Consider the following 20,242-nt stretch of genomic DNA (forward strand, 5'->3'; position numbering starts at 1 on the left):
GCTTTATGAATGAGGGGAAAGCAGCTGTTGACAAGATTCTGTGGACACAGCTTGCCAGCAGTGCTGCAGAGCGGGTTAATATCAATGGTTTAATACTGGTTATGTAAGATCAGCTGCAGCTCCATCATCACCATCCTTTAATATTTCTGAGGATGTCAGACAAGCTGAGCTCATATGGTGGAAACTGTACTACACTGGTTTATGCTGCTGCTGGTTTTTGCAGGTGTATTTTTCGTTTAAGCTGGTATTTGTGTTGGGTTAGTGGTGTTACCCTGTATTCAGGCAGAGGCTTTATCAGAGCCAAAACACTAAAGTTAATGTCTGTTAAACCATAACAATGAGCTGAAAGAAGCTGACATGCTTCTTTGAGCTGAGTGTTACTCAGAGTTCGGTGACTATCATCAGTGGGTTTGTTGTGAAGACATGCTCCGGTACTTACGTTGGTAACGTTAGATTAACCGGATATGACGTCACGTGTTTGCGGTTGGCGCTTGTGGACAGAGAAGAAGCCACCTTAGCTTAGCCATCTTTTACCTGCTCAGCATTCAAGCCCGTTGAATTTCTGCCGCTGTTGTAATGGTTTGACCAAACCTCCAACATTTCCTAACCCCATCAGAGGAGTTAACCGGTATTTTCACTGACGGAGCAGCCAGCGAGCCACCGACTTTGGGAAAGATGTCCAACCGTCTGGCCTTCCAGACACAGCTGGCCTCCATCATGGAGGTCCTGGCTAACGCTGCGGTGGCGGAGATCTGTAAGCTGGTAGACGATGACTACGCCGTGGTGAGTTTACAGATGTCCCAGTGCCAGAGAGAGAACAAAGCCCTGAAGAGGAAGCTGCATTTGCTGGAGCTGAAGATGGCCCGGGGAAACGCCGAGAGGAGGCTTCGGGAGAGCGCCATGAACAGCAGCCGACCGAGGGTGCAGATAAACACAGGCGACAGGCTGCGGGAGTCCTCACCGACAACCGGTAAGATTAGAACCGCTACACCGCAGTCTAAACCCATATCTGTTCAATCAAACGCAGCTTGATCCTGCCATGTAGGTGTGTGGGTGTGTGTTTTACAATCTAAACTTTTCTCCTGTTAACTTGAACTAACCAACACATCATTACCGAGCCAACAAACAGAACATACCAAGGCCAGAAGAGTAAAACAACAGCGTTGTGTGTGAGCATGGCGGTGTGTTACCACCGTGTGTATGAAGATAGTTGTTTTTTACTACACTGTTTGAAGATAACAGTCTGCCACTTAATACAAAGGTAATACACACATATTCATGTCATTATTGCGCTGTTTCTATTCCCTTCTCTGTGCTCATATGTACTGTCATTTAATGCAGCTGAATTCCCAATAAAGCTCATTTATGTGTTTTTATGTTGTCAGACAACGGAATGAGTATGAAACAGTGACTGAAACATCCCATTACGATACATGTTAACCAGCAGTCACTTCCAAGCCATTTCCAAACTACTGCTCAGCTAAAATCCTGATTTTAGAACCACGACGTCGTCTGACAAAATCACCACACACACACCAGTTAAAGACAACAGCTGTGTTGTGATTTCAGCTGTATGTACTTGTAAAATCAAAACTCAGAGAGAAAGTTATAAACTCATTCATTATGTCAGCTGAGCGGTCAGTTGAATGAGATGCATAGAGAGTGCATAGGTGTGTCTGTGAAGGGAAAGCCCAAACTCAGGCTCACAGGATAATACTGGTGACTCTACACTATTGAAAGTTGCTATGGTTTATATAAAAAAATAACCAAATTTGTCACAAAGTGCTTTGAAAAAAAGTTGCTAAAGGTGATTCAGTAGAAACTGTTTGTGCAAAGAGCAACAGCCAATCGGTAAACCGCAGCACTCGGCTGACCGACCAATGGTGGAACTTCATCAGTCAGTATCAGACATTCATGTTTATAGAGCTGGCCCCACTGTTGTGGTCCAGCCACTAATGTTTTAAATTTTATATTAAATTTCACAACCAACTTAAAAAAAATATTGGTTTATTCTTGCACACCTCAGTTGCATTTCATAATATTGATCTCGGTATGTTCATGTTATGAATGTGTGAATTCAGCACCCAGTGCATCGGTGCTATGAGACGTGCCGGCTGCATTAAAGAAGCTTTGTCACTACAGGATGCTGAAATTTTTTTCAGTTAATTGTTTAGGAGTGACCTTTGCGTTAAGCTGCTTTCAAAGAGTACTATGTTCTCACTGCCAGCAGTCAGCGGTCAGGTGTTCTCTGTGGTTCTGCCCCAGGTGTGAATGATGGTGAATGATGGTTTTGTCCCATCTGTTCCAACATCGTAACATCGGCTGAACCAGTCAGTGGCAGTCGGTGTTTGGTGCCTGGACTCTCTGTGTGTTTGTTTTCTCTCAAAAATTATATTTTCATTAGCTCTACTGATAAAGCTTCAGATCAGAACAATGGAGAGGAAAACCTCCCTTTAACAGGAAGAAACCTCTGACAGAACAAGTGTCTGGGGGGTTTACCTCGACCAGTTCAGTCGAGCGGGGAAGAGAGTGACCAGGAACAGCTGTATATACTGTTGTTTTCAGGCTGATTGTTATAATGGTAACAATAATAGTGATGTGCATCGGTGTAATAATGTTGTTGATAATAACAGTAGAAGAAAATAGCACTCATTAGTAATAACAATAAAATGAATAATGATGATGATGAGTTTTGAGTTGCAGTGGCAGTGATACCTGCAGAATGAAGTCAGGGAGACAGAGGACAGAGAGGAAAAGCACAAACGACAGGAGAGAGAAGACACAAACGTAGTGACATGCAGTAGTGTGATATAAATGCATGGAGAGAGAGAGAAGAAGAGAGAAGAACTGCTCAGTGCATCGTGGGAGTTCCCCCAGCAGCCTCTGTCTATAGAAGCAAAAGTAAGAGACGGTTCAGGTCTCACCTGGGTCAGCTCTAACTATATGCTTCATCAAAGATGAGAGTTTTAAGCCTAATCTTAAATATAGAGAGGGGGTCTGACTCCTGAACCCACACTGGGAGCTGGTTCCACAGGAGAGCAGCCTGAGAGCTGAAGGCTCTGCCTCCCAGTCTACTCATGGAAACTCTGGGAACCACAAAAAAAACCAACTCTGCACTGTGAGAGCACAGCGTTCTTTTGGAATAGTGGCATATTGTTATCTCAGTAGTTTACTTTAAGACATAATGGAACTTGGTCATTAACTGAACTTGTTAACAAACACTTTGTTTATTTTCACATCCAGCAGACAGAGCAACATGGTGCTTAGTTTGGACTAATGTTTGTGTCCACTGTACAGAAATGAGATTCTCATTCTGCTTCCACTGTAGTGACAGCGTCAGCAGCAAGCATGGCCACTGTCAGTGTTTCTAAACGCACATTTGCCTTGTTTTTGTGTAGGTGGTGTGTTTGAGCAACAGATGGATGTGACTCTGTGGTCTGGCAGCACTACTGTAGGGGACACGGGCAGCCAGCCGATCCATTCAGACAGCATCCGGAGCAAGGTAAGTACACTATGAGGGAGTCAAGGTGACTGTGGAGGACTGCTGGTGGATGCTGATAGTCAGAGCTGTAGGAACAAACATGCAGGGATGGGACAGGTTGGCTGCTAAGCAATGCTACAGAGAAATTTCTCATTGTACTGGGCAGCTGTTCTGACTCAGTGCATGTACTGTAGCTGCAGGTATATGAGAGCAGGCCTCTGCTGACTGTGTGATAAACCAACCTTTTTTTTTTGTACAGTCTCCAGATGTGGAGCTGGTGGAGCCAGAGGCGGTGCTGGTCAAAGAGGAGAGCGTGGAGGCAAACATGGCACGGGTTGAAGAAGCAGAGGAAGACGTGCCGCTTATAGGAGATGATGGTGAGTACAGACAAAATACTGTTAATGTGTTCATGAAGAAAATGACAAAGAGCTACAGCGTGAAATGCGAAGCTTGTATTTCCTGTATTTTTTCCTGTATCTTTTTTCTTTTTTTTTTTCTTTGTGCTTGTCTGGTTTTCTGAGTTTGGTCATTTGTGGTAAAAGGAGAAATGTTGTGGGGGCGGGGCTTGTCTCTGCTGCTCTTCTATTGGTCTGACAAACTGTCTGTCTGAGACGTGACCGCAGAACTCTGGTGCTGTCGGCCAGCAGCACTCACTAAATGTTCAGATCACTGATTTGGCAGATACACCAGATAACCTTGTAAAGAATGTGTCATGGTGTGACACAGCAAACCTGTTTGTTTGTTGTGGAACTATGTGAAGCCTGAATGTTTACTGTAGTGTGAAGGATGAAGAGTCTCTGTCAAGTGACAAAGTGTTTAACTCTTGTGTGTTGTTTCCATCCTTTTCCCTACTTTGTCTCTCTGAAGGAGTGCTGGAGTGTGTCCCTCGTGGAGCCACAGGACAGAGACCCAGCCTTGAACCGCAGGACATTCAGTCCCAGACCCAGACCCAGACCAGCAGGACGAGGCATGCCGGCAGCAGCAGAGGAGTGGAGGTCAGTGACTCCTCTCCTCTCCTTAAGTGTGAACTCAGTACCTCTGTCGAAGGCAGAGACTCGCTGCAGGAAACAGTAAACCCACACCAGTATATCGATGATGGCAGCAGTGACTCACAGTTTGACGTTTTGTGTGACAACGATAAAAGCGCTGACTCATTGGTTGAGGAGTTTTTCGATGAGCCCCCGGGGGTTGAAGTGGAAGGACGGAGGCCGTCTTGTTCGTACTCGATGGCAGCGGCTGATTTCCCGTCAACCTCATCTAGCGTGAACGGCTGGAGTCGCTACAGCCCCAGTTTCCTGCTGTCCCAGCCTGTCTGTGACAGCAGCAAAGTGAACCATCGCACCGGCACGAAGGAAAGACTCTTCGTCTGCAGCTACTGTGGCAAAGCTTTTAACCGGCCAAAGAAGGTGGAGATCCACCAGCGTGTCCACACGGGGGAGAAGCCGTTCAGCTGCTCCACGTGCGGGAAGATGTTCTCTGAGGCCGGGAACCTGAGGAAACACCAGAGAGTTCACACCGGGGAGAAACCATACAGCTGTGGGATGTGTGGCAGAGGATTCGCCTGGATAAGAAACCTGAAAACACACCAGCAAAAGAGCCACCCTGAAATTCATACTGAAGAGGAGACCTGGGAACGGACCTGAACTGTCCTCTGACCTGAAGTCCACTGTAGGTGTAATAATCCCTCAAAGACTCAGTCCTGGCAGGAGAAAAGGACTTGATGAGCATAATCCTTTGCACTATTACCCCTTTTAATAACAGATTTCTAAATGTTTCACTTAGTAGTTAACAAGAACCTTGTTTTAAATGTGTTTGTGTTTCCAGAGAGAAGTAAGAATAAGAAGAGTTGTAGTGTTTCTGCCTGTGGTCTCTCAAACTAAGTCCTGAGGGGGGGTGCAGTTTTTGGACAGACAGTTTGAACTTGGTCATGGTGACTTAAACTGTCCTCTTCAAAATGTCTCTCTTCACTGTGTTCTGGTCAAATGAAGGTTTCAGACTGAAAAGTGGGGACACGTATTTACTAACCTGTGGACCTGAAATGTGTTGTTTCATTTATCTGTTTGTTGTACACATACTTGGATGATGCTGCACGCAGCTGGAGCTTTGAATTCTGAAATCATGTTAAACTCCTGTATAAAAGGTGAGCCACGAGGAGCTTCTCTGCTGCTGTGTGTACTCTGCTTGTCCTGGGCCCCTTTTTTCAAAAGTATCCCCAAGGAAGGATTTGTTATTGTCAACAACTCCCACGCACAGAGCCAGACTAAACCCTGTGTTAGTCTGTCTCTCAGCCCCTCTGACTTCCCTGCTCTGTCTGTGGCTCTCAGTTTCCAAGCCCACTGCTTCCTACTGAAAATGGAAATCTTTAAAAATGGCTCACACATATAGGTTCATAAAAAAATTAAAGAAAAACGTCGGCAATTTCATAAAACAGCTGTTCTTTTTTTTTCAAACAAACAGGAGGAAATAGTGGATTTGTTGGGACTATTTTCAGCAGTGGATTAATCCACATTTTGTGCTTTAGTGAGCATTTGCTGCAGCAGGATTGTGTGTGTGTGAGTCAAAATAAACTGCGGTGTGTTCATGGTGATCAATGAGCATGTCACTGAGAACAACAGTGGAGCTCAGTGGCTCAGAGGAATCAGATATACACACACAGCGCCTGCAGCAGCACAGAGCGTTAGCTTTGATCAGTACATGGGATTTTGTTTTGACAGATAAATACACAGCAGCACCAGACTGAGATGCTAAGAAGATGTTAGCTCATAGACTTGCAGTGGGACTATAAAATCCTCTTAAGGTGCTTTTGGGAAACGGGTCCTTGTTTACTCGTTGACTAAACTGTGCTTGTGTTGTCACATAAAGACTGAGACAGAGCAAGCAGCAGTCAGCAGTAGGTGAATGATGGGTCTGAATGTGGTGGAACAGCTGGCTCTGCTTGCATAGTATGTAGGAGACATACACACACTGCATTGCTTTCACGGGTCAAACGGTCGCACTTCAGTCTTGGCCAGTACTCAGTCACTGGGTCTGAACATGGTATCCATGTACTCTATGTAAATGTTGGAGAGCGTTGTCAAGCTGTGGACAGTCATTCTAAATGTAACACATTTCTGAAGTTTTATAGTGGATATATTTCACACATTTGTTTGCAGCGTTTCATTAATGGAATAAAATACCATGCACCATCAACCACTGAAAAGTTTTATTTCACCTCTCCTCTCTTTTTTTGAAAAAGAATGGCTCAGTCAGGAGAGCAGAGTGGACACAAAGTTAAATCATTTATATTTCAAATGCATCCTAAAGCTTTGAATGTGATCAGTGTGTGAATGTGTTAGATTTGCTCCCAGCAGAACCTTTTGCTGTCATTTCTCTTGCACGTAGCTCTTAATCGTGAGATGATCGGTGGATCAGAGCCCAGGGTCTTTGGAACAACTGAAAAAAACATCAGCCATATTAGCTTCATAAATACTAAAGAATATTTATTATCTACTTTGGTTATTAAATATAATATATAAATATTAAATATTTTGGCTTACGTGCCGAGTGAATATTGGACTTTCATTCCTCAGGTGGACACAAACACCACTCCACATGATGCTGCTGTGTCTGATGGATGAGCTGAGGCTCAGACATGTACTGAGAGGAGGGTTTTTACAGTTTAAAATGACCTCACTCAGGTGTCTGGGATTCCTCTACTGCATTTCTTTGTACCTTTAGTGGGCTGGTGTATACACCAGTACTGATAATCTGCAAGCTCTACTCAAGTGAAGATCATGAAAGCTTCCGGTGTCTCTCCTGATTGTTGCTTCTTTTCAGACACCGTGTGTCTTGTTGTGCGTCTGTGGTGCAGTAACGTCACACATTCCCTCTCTTCATTATGTGTGCAGAAGGAGGAGGAGCCAGATGTGGTGCTGGTGAAGGTGGAGGAGGTGGAGCCGGTGACAGGAACTCAGAACCAGACAGGCCTCAGCATACAGGAGGGTGAGTGGACACATCCAACGGGAGGTGTAGCTGACATCACCCTGAGGAGTCTGCTGGAGAAACCACACTGAATCCTGTCCAGCAGGCCCAGACTCTGACCAGAGACTCACTCAGTGTCTTTCTCTTTGTATCCAGGGTTGGTGGAGTCCAGCACAGATGACTACAGAGGAGTGCTGCCATTTGATGAAACCACACAAGCTTCCACCAATCAGCTGTCTGACCTGCAGGAGTCTGGGGGGGGCTTCTCAGAGGTCAGCTATGGCCGTTCACTGTGGACTAATGGGGGGAGTAGTTATTGTCACGACAGCAGCCTCCCGGGGCCATCGTCACACTGCGCCCCCCTCTCATACCTGCCCGGCACATTCATTGGAACAGAGCCTGGCAGCTCTGGGAGGGGGTCGGCTGCTGAGAATTCAGGAGGAAGGGCTGTTGAAAGCTCCAGAGGCTTCCACACCTCCGTGTCTTTTGAGCAGCAGTGTCCTGTTATCGATCTGTCAGAAGAGTCTAGCCCCATACAGGTTTCAAGTCACATACAGGGGGGCCAGCTGTCTGTTCAGGGGCCCCAGCCGTTCCTGGACCTAGGTCCAAGTAAGGATCAGGGCAGTTGTATCAGCGCTGATATGCAGCAGAAAATCCCCAGGAAGAGGGTTTGCATATGTAGGTTCTGCGGGAAAGGGTTCAGCTCGCCAGCAAATTTAGAATCCCACCTGAGGACTCACACTGGAGAGAGGCCGTACGGCTGCAGCATCTGTGGCAAAAAGTTCTCCCAGTTCTGGAACCTGAAGATCCACAGGAACATCCACACCGGGGAGAGACCGTACCAGTGCTCACTGTGCCCTGAGAGGTTCTCTGACCCCAGCAACCTGAAAAAACACCAGAAGAGACACCACCCGCAGGCATAGAGTTGCAGCCAGGGACTTCTTAGATGCAGAACTAAGTATGCCTAAGAAGTGTTGAAGTTTACAGACAGCAGATAATGACATGTAGCTCACTGTCCTGGAGCCAGAATACGCTACAGGAAATGAATCTTCTTATCCCAGATGTCAGTCAAATCTTTAAAGTTTAAAGGACAACCATACGTCCTCTTTTTACAACTACAAAAACAGTTTCAAACAGTAGCCAAAGCAAATGAGTAAAGGTTGGTCCTCAATGAACATTAAAGACCTGAAATATAAGGACCCACATGATAAATTCAGTATTCAACCCATGTCCACATCACTAATTCATCAGTACAGCATCAGAGACAAGTCATACTCACTGCTCAGCTGAGGACGCTTTCTCTTTAGGACAGAAATAATGTCTTTATTCAATAACTGATTCCAGTTTTCCTCTGATAAAAAGTCTTATTGAATGCAGTGGAGTTCCTGTTAGTAAAACTCAACACTTCCTGCACATATTTTATATTAAATGCTGCTAAGAACAGGAAGGCTGTTGAGGCACTTTAAGGCCTTTAATGTGAAAAAATCTGTGCAGGAAGTGTGGAGTTCCACTGACAGTAGCTTAAAACTGAACAAAAAAGCAAAGTAGAACCATGGACATTGATTCAGTTGTGGTGAGTTTGAATGATCCTGCTTTGCCGTTTGCTGTTTCTGATTGTTGATAAGTAATCATCTATGAAAGTCAAGACTTCCTGGACAGATGTTTCACATTAAAAGCCTACCAGGAACAGGAGGGGTTAGGCCATATGCCCACTAGTAGACTTTTCATGTGAAACACCTTTACAGGAAAGGGTGGATTTCATTTGCAGTAGCTCAAGAGAGATTAAAAAACCTTGGAGTGGAAGCGTCTGGATAGTATTGGATTTGTATTTGAGTATTTGTGTTACACTGAGAGTTAAAGCAGCAGAGTTGTGAGTTGCACATGACTCTTGTTCATGATCAAACTATAAAACATGGGGCGTTAGGAGTAAAGGGGTCTGTCTCTGATATTCAGATAAAGGTCTGAGTGTGTCTGCAGTGGATGAACAAAGGACCTGGTCACTATATACACAGTTTAGGGTAATTCATGTGTTACAGGGCCAATAATTGTAGGTCCCCTTTATACGATCATACTGATACAAAACCACAAATCAAGCCGAAAAACTGCTTGAAGAAACTTTCACTCAGTAATATTGTGCTTTTTAAATATAGTTTAATCCTGTTCTTCCAGTGGAAATGCATTCAGTTTGCTCTTAATCATACAGGACCTCTGCTATATCTTTATTCTTTGTGTTACCTACAAGAATAATTCTCTTGTTGAGGAATGTGTCGTTTTTAAAGTGTGACTGTTATGTAAAATACAGGCCACTGTAGCATAAAGATTTATTGTAAATGTAACTCTAGCTTTTTCTATTGTGTCACAATTTTGTAAAAATCCTTCTATGTAAGTCAATGTAAATCATTAAAACTTTATAAAAACATGAATGTGAATTTGTGCATTTATTATCAATCAAACGTTACAAAATTGTGACACAATATGATCAAATCTGTAACTCGCACAGTAAATCATTCATAATGACCAGGTGTGCAGATTCCTTTAAAAGCCTATACGCTGGCAGGTAGAATTATGTTTCACCACATTTCTGAAGCACATGTGTCTTAGCTTAGCTTAGCTTAGCTTAGCTTAGCTTAGCTTAGCATGGAAACTGGAAGCAGGAGGGAAGGGTTATTGAAAATAAAGCCCCCTGATTAACATGTTATATCTCGACTGATGAATCAGGAATGAGATGTGATGTTGTAGTGACTCCAGGAAGTGTAGATGTGTATGTCCCAAAATGTCACACTGTGTCTAGTTGTTTATCGAGTTCTGTGACCCTGATGAGATGTAAGTTGTCCACACCTAATGAATCTCTCTTCTTCCCCCCCCCCGCCCCCACACCAGTCTGCAACCCCCATGATAACAGAGGACACCAGCAGTATAGTGGCAGTCCAGCTCAGGGTACCAGACACCAACACACCAGCCAACCCCAACGCACAACAGCAACCGCAGAGACCCAGCAACAGCAACCCTCTCACCTCTGAATACTCTCTGTTTGAACTGGAGACATTCTTCACCCGCTGGGCCCCTGTTAATGACTCCACATCGGCCCCCGGAGGCTCCTCGTCTTCTCTCACCACTGATGACTCGGCAGAGTGCGACCAGGATGGAGTTATCATCGTAGAGACTGAGCCGTCGGGTTCCTCTGCGGTGAGGATGAGTGGAGGGCAGAGTGTGTCCTCTGCAGCCGGCCGCTCCACGCTTCACATCCAGCCGCCACTGTCACAAGGTAAACACAGTCCTCTTTCCTGTGATCAGGCTTGTTCTGAGATGATCATGTCAGACTGGTAGAGGGTAGAGGGAGGATTGAGCTCTTGATCTCTGCTGTTGGCAGACAACAGACACTATTAGAATGTGTTTGACTGTGTTGAAACAGCTTGTAATGTATGTCGCACTGTCCCACCAGATGATGACTGTTGACACGGAGGACAGTGCAGCCGTCTGTCCTGCATGTGAATATTTTAAAGTGGACGTAGAAGCTTTATCAGAGCAGTCCAAGAAACTGTGGACAGAGAGCCCTTTCTTTGCATCATGTCCTTTCTAGTGTAGATCTGTTTGTTCATCTTGGCATCTTTTTTTATAAATTCAGTTCATTAGATGTACGACATCAACAGTGTGTGTGTGTGTGTGTGTGTGTGTGTGTGTGTGTGTGTGCGTGTGCGTGTGTGTGTGTGCGTGTTTTCTCTGGCCCCAGCTCCATCAGCAGGGACCTCCGTGTCCATACCTCTGAGGATACAGGCTCCATCTTCCGAGCATCCATGGAGCAGAACACCAGCCATGATCAGAAGAGCACAGGCTCAGCTGCTGCAGCAGCCTCGGGGCAGCAGCAGCAGCAGCAGGGTCTCTGAGCAGCAGCAGCAGCACAGCCTTCCCTCTGCACAGAGCACACTGTCCTCCAGCACAGCTGCTGTCACTGACAGTGATGATAAAACAAGTATCAGTTCAACCTGTAGGACTATGAGCTCCGCTGTGGCTCCGCAGTCAGCTTTACCCGTCAGGGGATCCACAGGAGTGTTGGCCAGCATTGAGGCAGCCATCGCTGCACAGCATCGAGCCAACCTTTTGGCTCGCTACAATAAAAGCAAGGCTGCCGGCGTCGCCCCCGGTGAACGCCGCAGGAAAAGCTACGTGTGCCGAGCCTGCGGCAAGGCTTTCTCCGGACTGTCCAACCTGGAGGCCCACGAGAGAGTCCACACAGGGGAGAAGCCTTTCCGCTGCGACACCTGTGGGAAACACTTCTCCGAGGCTGGGAACCTGAAGAAGCACCAGAGAGTTCACACCGGGGAGAAACCCTTCAGCTGTGAGCAGTGTGGGAAGAGGTTCGCCTGGATCTGCAACCTGAGGACACACCAGCAGTCCGCCACAGGCTGCGGACCACAGGCCAGGGGAGGGTTAGGACTGGGCTGATCACACACAGTGGACTGTAGTGGACAGAGCTGTTAATGTTGGTAGTATTTCATTCACACACAGGCACTTTGCCTTTTCTTCACTGTTAAAAACAGGACAGCAGAAATACTTATTCTGTCTTTGACATATGATGAAAGACTGTACCTCTGTTAGCTCTCACTTTAAGGACCAAACTAGTGTTTTTCATGCTTTAACTCGTTAGCTACAATTTGTTCTTAATATCACTACTGACCAAAGTGTGTTACGTGTTTTTATAGTGTTGAAAGTGTTGTTCCAGACAGTCAATGCTTTTATTTAATGCTGCTTCATTTGAAAGTCAGCCCTGTAAAACAGTGCAGCAATAAGCTGACTTTCATTTTCATTCTTTACAGAAATAAACAGACATTAAGTTTTGCCTGGGTGTTAGAGAAAGCACAGTTAATGAACCCAGCGGACTGTGGTGACGCTGTTGGTAGCTATGTAATCGGCTGCTTTCACACATGCACTGCAGCCCTGAACTCTTCTGGACATCACCCAGAGGAGCTGTCTGTGTGAGCACAAATGTCAAAATCAGTTTGACCGGGCATTAAACGCACTGTACCCTGACAGCTCCATGGTACAAAGTCTGTGTGAAATCCCACTGAGCCGATGTGTGAACAGAGCGGGTCACTGTCCGCAGTATTATTTTATTTTCTGCCTCCTGCAGGCTCCACCCCTCACCTATGCCATTTCCATTAGAGTATTTCCAGTAGGTGTGAATGTGTCTGACATGGACATTCTCCAGCCTTCTGCTGCATGTGTGAAAGGGAATCTCTGGACCCAATATGCGGACCTGATTCTCTGGACATTGTCATTGTTAATAAATAAAACTGAAATAAGAGTTCATATTTCATTCTAATGCATTTTGATACTCTGGTGTTTACAGGCAGTCCAAATCCATATGGAAGTATACTGACCATAAAAGGTCTGAGAGCAGAAAACAAATCACTGTCTGTAAGTGAGTATGTGGGAACATCATCATCATCATCTTCCGCTTATCCGGGGCCGGGTCGTGGGGGCAGCAGTCTAAGCAGGGACGCCCAGACTTCCCTCTCCCTGGACACTTCTTCCAGCTCTTCCGGGGAAACCCCGAGGCGTTCCCAGGCCAGCCGAGAGACATAGTCCCTCCAGCGTGTCCTAGGTCTTCCCTGTGGCCTCCTCCCGGTGAGACATGCCCGGAACACCTCCCTAGGGAGGCGTCCAGGGGGCATCCTGAATAGATGCCCGAGCCACCTCAACTGGCCCCTCTCGATGTGGAGGAGCAGCGGAGGTACTCCAAGCTCCTCCCGGATGACCGAGCTCCTCACCCTATCTCTAAGGGAGCGCCCACCCGCCCTGCGGAGGAAACTCATTTCGGCCGCTTGTATCTGAGATCTTGTCCTTTCGGTCATGACCCAAAACTCATGTCCATAGGTGAGAGTAGGAACTTAGATCGACCGGTAAATTGAGAGCTTCGCCTTTCGGCTCAGCTCCTTCACCATAACGGACCGGTACATCGACCACATTACTGCGGAAGCTGCACCAATCCACCTGTCAATCTCAAGCTCCGTCCTTCCCCCACTCGTGAACAAGACCCCGGGATACTTAAACTCCACTTGAGGAAGGAACTCTCCTCCAACCCAGACAGGGCAAGCCACCCTTTTCCAGTTGAGAACCATGGCCTCGGACATGGAGGTGCTGATTCTCATCCCAGCTGCTTCACACTCGGCTGCAAACCGCCCCAGTACATGCTGAAGGTCTTTGTTTGACGGAGCCAACAGGACAACATCATCTGCAAAAAGCAGGGATGAAATCCTGTGGTCCCCAAACTGGACTCAAACCGGTGACAAAGGGCAGCCCTGCTGGAGTCCAACCTGCACTGGAAACAGGTCTGACTTACTGCCGGCAATGCGAACCAAGCTCCTGCTCCGGTCGTACACATGTGGACTGTTTGGGCGAACTCCCATGAACCCTCAAGCACCCTATAGAGAGTAAAAAGCTGGTCCAGTGTTCCATGACCAGGAGAAAAACCGCATTGTTCCTCCTGGATCCGAGGTTCGACTATCGGCCGAATCCTCCTCTCCAGCACCCTGGCATAGACTTTCCCAGGGAGGCTGAGGAGTGTGATCCCCCTATAGTTGGAGCACACTCTCCGGTCCCCCTTATTGAAAAGAGGGACCACCACCCCTGTCTGCCACTCCAGGGGTACTGTCCACGACTGCCACGTGATGTTACAGAGGCGTGTCAGCCAAGACAGCCCTGCAACATCCAGAGACTTGAGGCACTTGGGACGGACCTCATCCACCCCCGGTGCCTTGCCACCAAGGAGCTTTTTATGTGGGAACATATTGGTATGAATTTGTAAGAACAGAGCAGATTAATGTGTTGGTGTAAGAGATGATCTGAGCACTGAAAGGTCATCATATTAGACACCTCTTTCTACTTTCAAAATAAAAGCTGGGATAACTGTATGTCTTTTAACCACCAGGTGGAGACAAAGAGCAGAATTTTGCATCTGTATCATTGTAAAAATCTAAATGCACACAAAATGAGGGTCAAGTTAGTCAATTAAAAGTAGTTAGTAGCTATATATCACAGTGGCTGTTAGCTTTCTGTTAGCTTCTATTCCCAGTGTGATTTGTCTGAGCCAGATGTGCAGTAGGGTTTTCTTATTTCTTCTGATTTCATTTTTATGATTAATTTTGAGAGAGAATTCTTAGAAGTATTGAATTGCCCCCCCAGGGGACAAATAAAGTTATTGATTGATTGATTGATTGATTGAAGTATTATAAGAAAAACATTAACAATGAGGCTTATTGTCAATTCTGAGAAAAACTGCCCTTGACACATCTAAGGAGCCTGATAAGAGCTAGTTGGGTTTACTGTGATCTGATCCCACTTCACGTGGGATGTAAATAACTAATGGCTTGAACAAAATAGTAATAATTCTAATAATATAATGATTATGGGCTGCAGCTAAATTCACAGGTGTAGCACAGATCTGACACTTTGTATTTGTCGTCAGTGTGCTTCAATATTCACACACTCTTAACACTGACATGCATTTTAGTTTAGCTCTAAACTCTGTCTTGTTTTGTCCTGTAAATTTGAGGACATCAGCATCTTATTCACTTTGAGACATAAGAAAAATACTGGAAACAACTGAGACCAATGTAGTTGTGACACGTTGGCACATAGTGCATAACACATTCATACCCTTCCAATTTAAAACAAGCTTTGAGGAGTGATGGGAAATGTGGTCTTATTTATAACATTTTAAAAAAATAAATAAATAAAGTAAAGTTTCCTTCAAAGTACAATGGTACTGGCTGAATTCCACACTGATTGTTACTAATACTGTCTGTATACAGTATAAAGAGCTTTATTTCCAACATGGTACACCTCAGTCATACTACAGTAACAGCTATCTGTAATGTATCCACACTTTGTCATTTGAGCCATCTGGATTCTTCCAATTGGGACTTTTGGAGCTGCATTTACCACTTTGCCTCATTCATGGCCTGTAACGTGCCTACTTGTAATATGAATATTTCCTCAATGGCAAGTTGCTGATGTGGATTCAAGAAGATATTTTCTTCTTCCACTTAAAGAACTACTGTATGAAAATGAAGGGCAGAGATGATGGAGGATATCATTCTAACTCTTATTTTATTGCCATCAATTCAATTCAATTCAATTCAATTTATTCATTAATTATACAGCGCCTTACAGAGAAAGAGAGAGAAAACTCTCTCTTTCTCTCAGAGAGAGAAGAACTCTCTGAGAGAAAGAGAGAGAAAAAAACTCTCTCTTTCTCACTGAGGGAAAAGAGAGAAAAAAACTCTCTTTCAGAGAGACAAGAACTCTGAGAAAAAAGAGAGAAAAAACTCTGTGGAGGGAAGAGAAAGAGAAAAGATGAGAAAGAGAGAAGAGCAGAGAAGCAGAGAAAGAAGCAGAGAAAGAGAGAGTTCTTCTCTCTCTTTCTCTTTCGGTGGAGAAAGAGGTTTAGCGTTACGCAGTGGCGGTTCTACATTGAATTACTTGAAATTAAAGTTATCAGAAATTAAATAAATATACTCTATATACATAAAAGTGGCAAAATATACACACTCACACATAACAACAGCAGATAATAATGATATAAGATAAAAACAATATAATTGTATTATTTTAGAATTTAATAAAAAAATCAAAGAATAATATACAAATAAAATATAGAATAAATATTGTGAATAGCACAAATCATTCATCACACAAATGAAAACACACTACAGGAAATCTAATTCTAACACTATTGCACTAAGAGCAGCAAAGAAAAAACTCAAACTAAAACCGGAGCTTTCTGGCCTTCCTTGATGCAAAATCATCAATAATGTGATTATACGAAATCTGCTCCCTATTGAATGATTGATACTGATGACAGCAAGGCCACTGAGTAGTAGCTTGTGCCAAAAACCGCCACTGGCGTTACGGAAAACGCTGTTTCTCGCTGAGGAGGGCTAAAGAAGGCCATGCTCTCCTTCTCGCTCCCTCCCTCTCCATCGATAGAGACAGAAAGAGAGAGGAAAAGCGTCTCGGTCTCTATCTGTCTCAAGGAGAGAGAGGGGAAGCTCTCTGGTGTAACTCGCTCTCTGCCTGAGAGAGAGAAGAGAGAGATCTCTTGCTCTTCCCTTTCTCTCTGCCAGAGAGAGAGGAGGAACCCAGAGAGAAAACACAGAGAGGCAAAAACTAATAAAATAATGTATTTACATTATTTCCATTTCTATACATCTAAATTTAAATAAGCATCTCTCTCTGTGTTTCTCTCTCTCGCTCCCTGAGAGAGAAAGAGAGAGCAAAAACTCTGTGTTTCTCTCTCAGGGAGAGAGAGAGGAGGACAGAGTCTGGTGGCCCGGGTCACATCTGTATTCAGTTCTCCTGGATATTAACCTCACAGACGCTCAAAATGAACCGTTATCAGTAAGGATCCGCAGCATGAGCGGAACGAAAGCGACTGAATGTCCCCGGCAAAGACGTTGGTAGCCTGAGACACCGGCGACGCACCCCCACCAGAGCTGTCCCTACCTCCTCAGAAACGTTGAGTCAGTGAAGGAAGGCTCCTCATTTATATCATCTGGCTGCCGCCGTAGTGACGTCAGAGCCGTTGCCTGGGAATCAAAGGCAGGTGAGGTGGTGACGTCATGAGCCACGCCTCCTCTGAGCTGCTGCTCACTGGATGCTTTTTGCTTTTGACTCCATTCACAGTTAAACTCTACAAAGTGTTGCGAGTGAAAATCCCAGCAAGTGTAGGGGTGTTCTGATACATCAGTCAGATTGTTGGAAAATTCCAAAGCATTCCAAAGGCAGTGGAAAGAATAAACATGATCAAGTGCAGCTCTACACTTTGTCATGTATGACTTCATTTAATACTGTAGGTTCATACATGATCATCCACAGCTGAAGCTCACATTCATGCACCTGTCCTGACAAGATGCTACATGTGATTCATTGTGATCCATCATGTCTCAGCTAAAATGTTTTTCCTTGAGTCTTATTCAAAATGTGACACTGAAAACTGAACCATCTGTGCCAACAGAATGAAGAGAAGTTCTGAAAAAACCATCAACAAACTCAGAGCAACAGCTTCATAAATACCTTTATTGCACATTAAAAAGTGTATTCATTTCAACAATTGTATCAACTGTCAATATCAGCAGGAAGGTATGAAAGAATGGAATGAACTGATGAATAGCCACAAGTGTTAAAAATACACACACATATATACAGTAGCATATATAGTAGGATTTTATTTCAGCTTCATTTAACCAGGTAAGTCCATTGAGAACCAATTCTCATTTGCAGTGACAACCTGGCCACAGACACAATCCAGTAGATAAGACAAAGGATCACAGTACAAATTCAATACATATCAATCAAAATGACAGTGTAATATGTGCATATATATACAGTGAGTTCAAGGATGTTGGATTATGGTTTGTAATGTATTCTTAAAAGAAGAGAATGGTATTAAAGAGCTGAGTTTTACAGTCTGTTGTAAGTGATTCCAGTCGTTTGTGGCAGAAAATTGAAAAGAGAAGCAACCAAAGGAGGTGCAGGCTTTTGGAATGACGAGGTTAATGAAGCTGCTGGAGCAAAGACTGAGACTAGAGTTCTGAATATTGAGCAAAGAGCACAGGTATGAACACTGTAAAATGGAATTGCTAATATAGCTTAAAATAAGAAGTGATCTTAACTGATGTGTGCTTACTTTGCTGATTCTGCTATGTTACACTTAGTTAATAAAACTTTTTAGTGAAGAAAGCAATTACAGTCATCAGCCTGAGAAAGTATGAGTGATGAAGAGCCGTCCTCACAACCTGACACCTATGCCCGACACTAGGTGGCAGCACTTGGCTGTGTGACATGCGCATTTCCCCGTGAAGACGTGTTCGGTAATGGCCGCAAGCTCGTTGAAAGCGGGAAGAAAGCTTCTGGCTCTGTCATGTTAAGGTAAGTTGCTGCAAACTGGAACATTTTATCGGCTTTTTATTTAGTAAGGTCTTTAGGTCTTATGCCGTATGCCTCATCTGTCGGCGAAAGGTTTCAGGTTAACCGTATGTCTTCAGATTGCCAATTCAAATACTCCTAAGCAAGCTGAAATGACACTGCCTTTTTATTTATTTATTTATTTTGCTGGGAGTCGGTCCCAACAAACACCACAGGGGTTAGCATGTGTAGATAGCGCGTTAGCTAGCGCTAATGCTGCTAGCGCTTTCTCTAAATGTCCCACTTAGCATTAAAGATTTACTGCAGCATCACCATGCAGTTGATTTAGCAACTGTTAAGAATCACAATACGTTTGCTGAAATTCTTTCAGTTATCCTAAAAACTGGAATGAATAAGTAGTTTTAAAAGACCTGTGTGAAGGGCTAACGTCGCTAGCGCTAGCTTACAAGTGCTCATTGCATCAACGTGTGTAAGCTAGCGCTAACGACGTTAGCCTTTCACAAAGGTCTTGTAAAACTACGACGTATTGTGCGTCTTAACAGTTTCTAAATCAATGCTACAGCCATTGATGGTGCAGTAAATCTTTAATGGTAAATGGAACATTTAGAGAAATTAGGTGTAGCTAAAGTAAACAAATATGAACTGCTTTTTAAGTAACTTTACAGCATGAGTGAAAATAAACATAATGACACGTTTTATGAATTATGTTTGCAGTAATAAAAAATATTCTCCAAATTGCAAACTAACTTCAACTGAAAAGACATTGTAACACACAGATGCATGTATGGTGCAGACTTACTCTTTATCTTTTTTGGGCTATTTCATTTTGTCACAGGAAATCCTAACAGAGTTTAGTTTAACGGAACTGTGGAAAAAATATCAACTTGAACTGCTCTAATTCCCTGCCTCCACACAGATTGTCTGTGTTCATTCAAAACATTTAATGCTCTCAAAGTGCATTGGATAAAAAAAATCACTCCCATCAAGGACCAATAAGGAGATGAGTGGATCTCATCAAACCCCTGTGATATTCCATTGTCTTCTTTTTCAATTTTCAAGAGCCCTGCACACAACCTGTTTTTGGTTTTTTTAATTTTTATCCTATTTGCGCCAACATCTTCAAAAACAGGAAACTGTCAAGTGTCCTTAGAAAAACTGCGCATTTCAGAGCAATGTCTACTCAGCATTTAATGCTCATAAATAAAAAGAAAGACTTACAAAAACTGCTTAACAGAGCTGATGTTCTACATCAGATTCTCACTCATGATGGCACTGCTGATGGATTCAGCACTTACAGAGATGGCACTCACTGTTGTGGCAATGACTTTTTTAATACTGACACATTAAGGATTGTGCTTGGCCTTTACATCCAACTATTTATTCACCATGTCTGTTCATCACTGTTTTCTTTACATGTGTATTTTCACAGTCACTCTCGTGTGTGTGTGTGTGTGTGTGTGGGTGTGTGTCCTCAGGTATGGAGTTCTTAGTCCCAAAGACCACTTTCTTCTGTACAGTATGTAATCCATTCTTCAGCGGAACCAAAGAAGCTGAGATCAACCACTGTAAAACCATCAAACACTACGAGAACCTAAAGGTAGGCAGCTCATGGTTATTTGTTGCACTTTCTCCCTCTTTTATTCTGCTCCATTTTCACACTTACTGTGATACAGGTGATAAAACGTCCACGTGTGTTCACAAAGAGTGTTTTTCCTTTTGTCCTCCTCTTGTAGAAATACCTGCAGACTGAGAAGACGGTGAATGTGACGGACAAACCAGACCCCAGCTGAATGTGGCTGTGAAGCTTTTCACTCACTTTTGCCATTCCCCTCCTTTTGTATCGTTTCTATCTATCTCCAGATTCTCCCACTGGTA

General features: G+C 44.2%; 1 protein-coding gene across 1 annotated transcript; it reads left to right on the top strand.

Annotated features, from left to right (window-relative positions):
• Nucleotides 1-494: 494 nt before the first annotated feature.
• On the top strand, nt 495-12,727 carry si:ch211-89o9.6 (zinc finger E-box-binding homeobox 1). Its single transcript, XM_041037036.1, has 8 exons — nt 495-970; nt 3,399-3,502; nt 3,741-3,858; nt 4,349-4,476; nt 7,369-7,462; nt 7,598-7,713; nt 10,322-10,706; nt 11,172-12,727. Exons 1-8 carry the CDS (start codon nt 676-678, stop codon nt 11,882-11,884), a joined length of 1,953 nt encoding a protein of 650 aa, XP_040892970.1. The 5' UTR covers nt 495-675; the 3' UTR covers nt 11,885-12,727.
• Nucleotides 12,728-20,242: the final 7,515 nt, after the last annotated feature.

Source organism: Toxotes jaculatrix, chromosome 4, assembly GCF_017976425.1.
Source record: "Toxotes jaculatrix isolate fToxJac2 chromosome 4, fToxJac2.pri, whole genome shotgun sequence".
Taxonomy (NCBI): Eukaryota; Metazoa; Chordata; class Actinopteri; family Toxotidae; genus Toxotes; species Toxotes jaculatrix.

Coding starts and splice junctions, on each gene's coding strand:
- si:ch211-89o9.6 (XM_041037036.1), top strand. CDS start 676: ATGTCCAACCGTCTGGCCTTCCAGACACAGCTGGCCTCCATCATGGAG. Junction 4,477..7,368: donor GCAGCAGCAGAGGAGTGGAG/GTCAGTGACTCC, acceptor TTATGTGTGCAG/AAGGAGGAGGAGCCAGATGT. Junction 7,463..7,597: donor AGGCCTCAGCATACAGGAGG/GTGAGTGGACAC, acceptor CTTTGTATCCAG/GGTTGGTGGAGTCCAGCACA.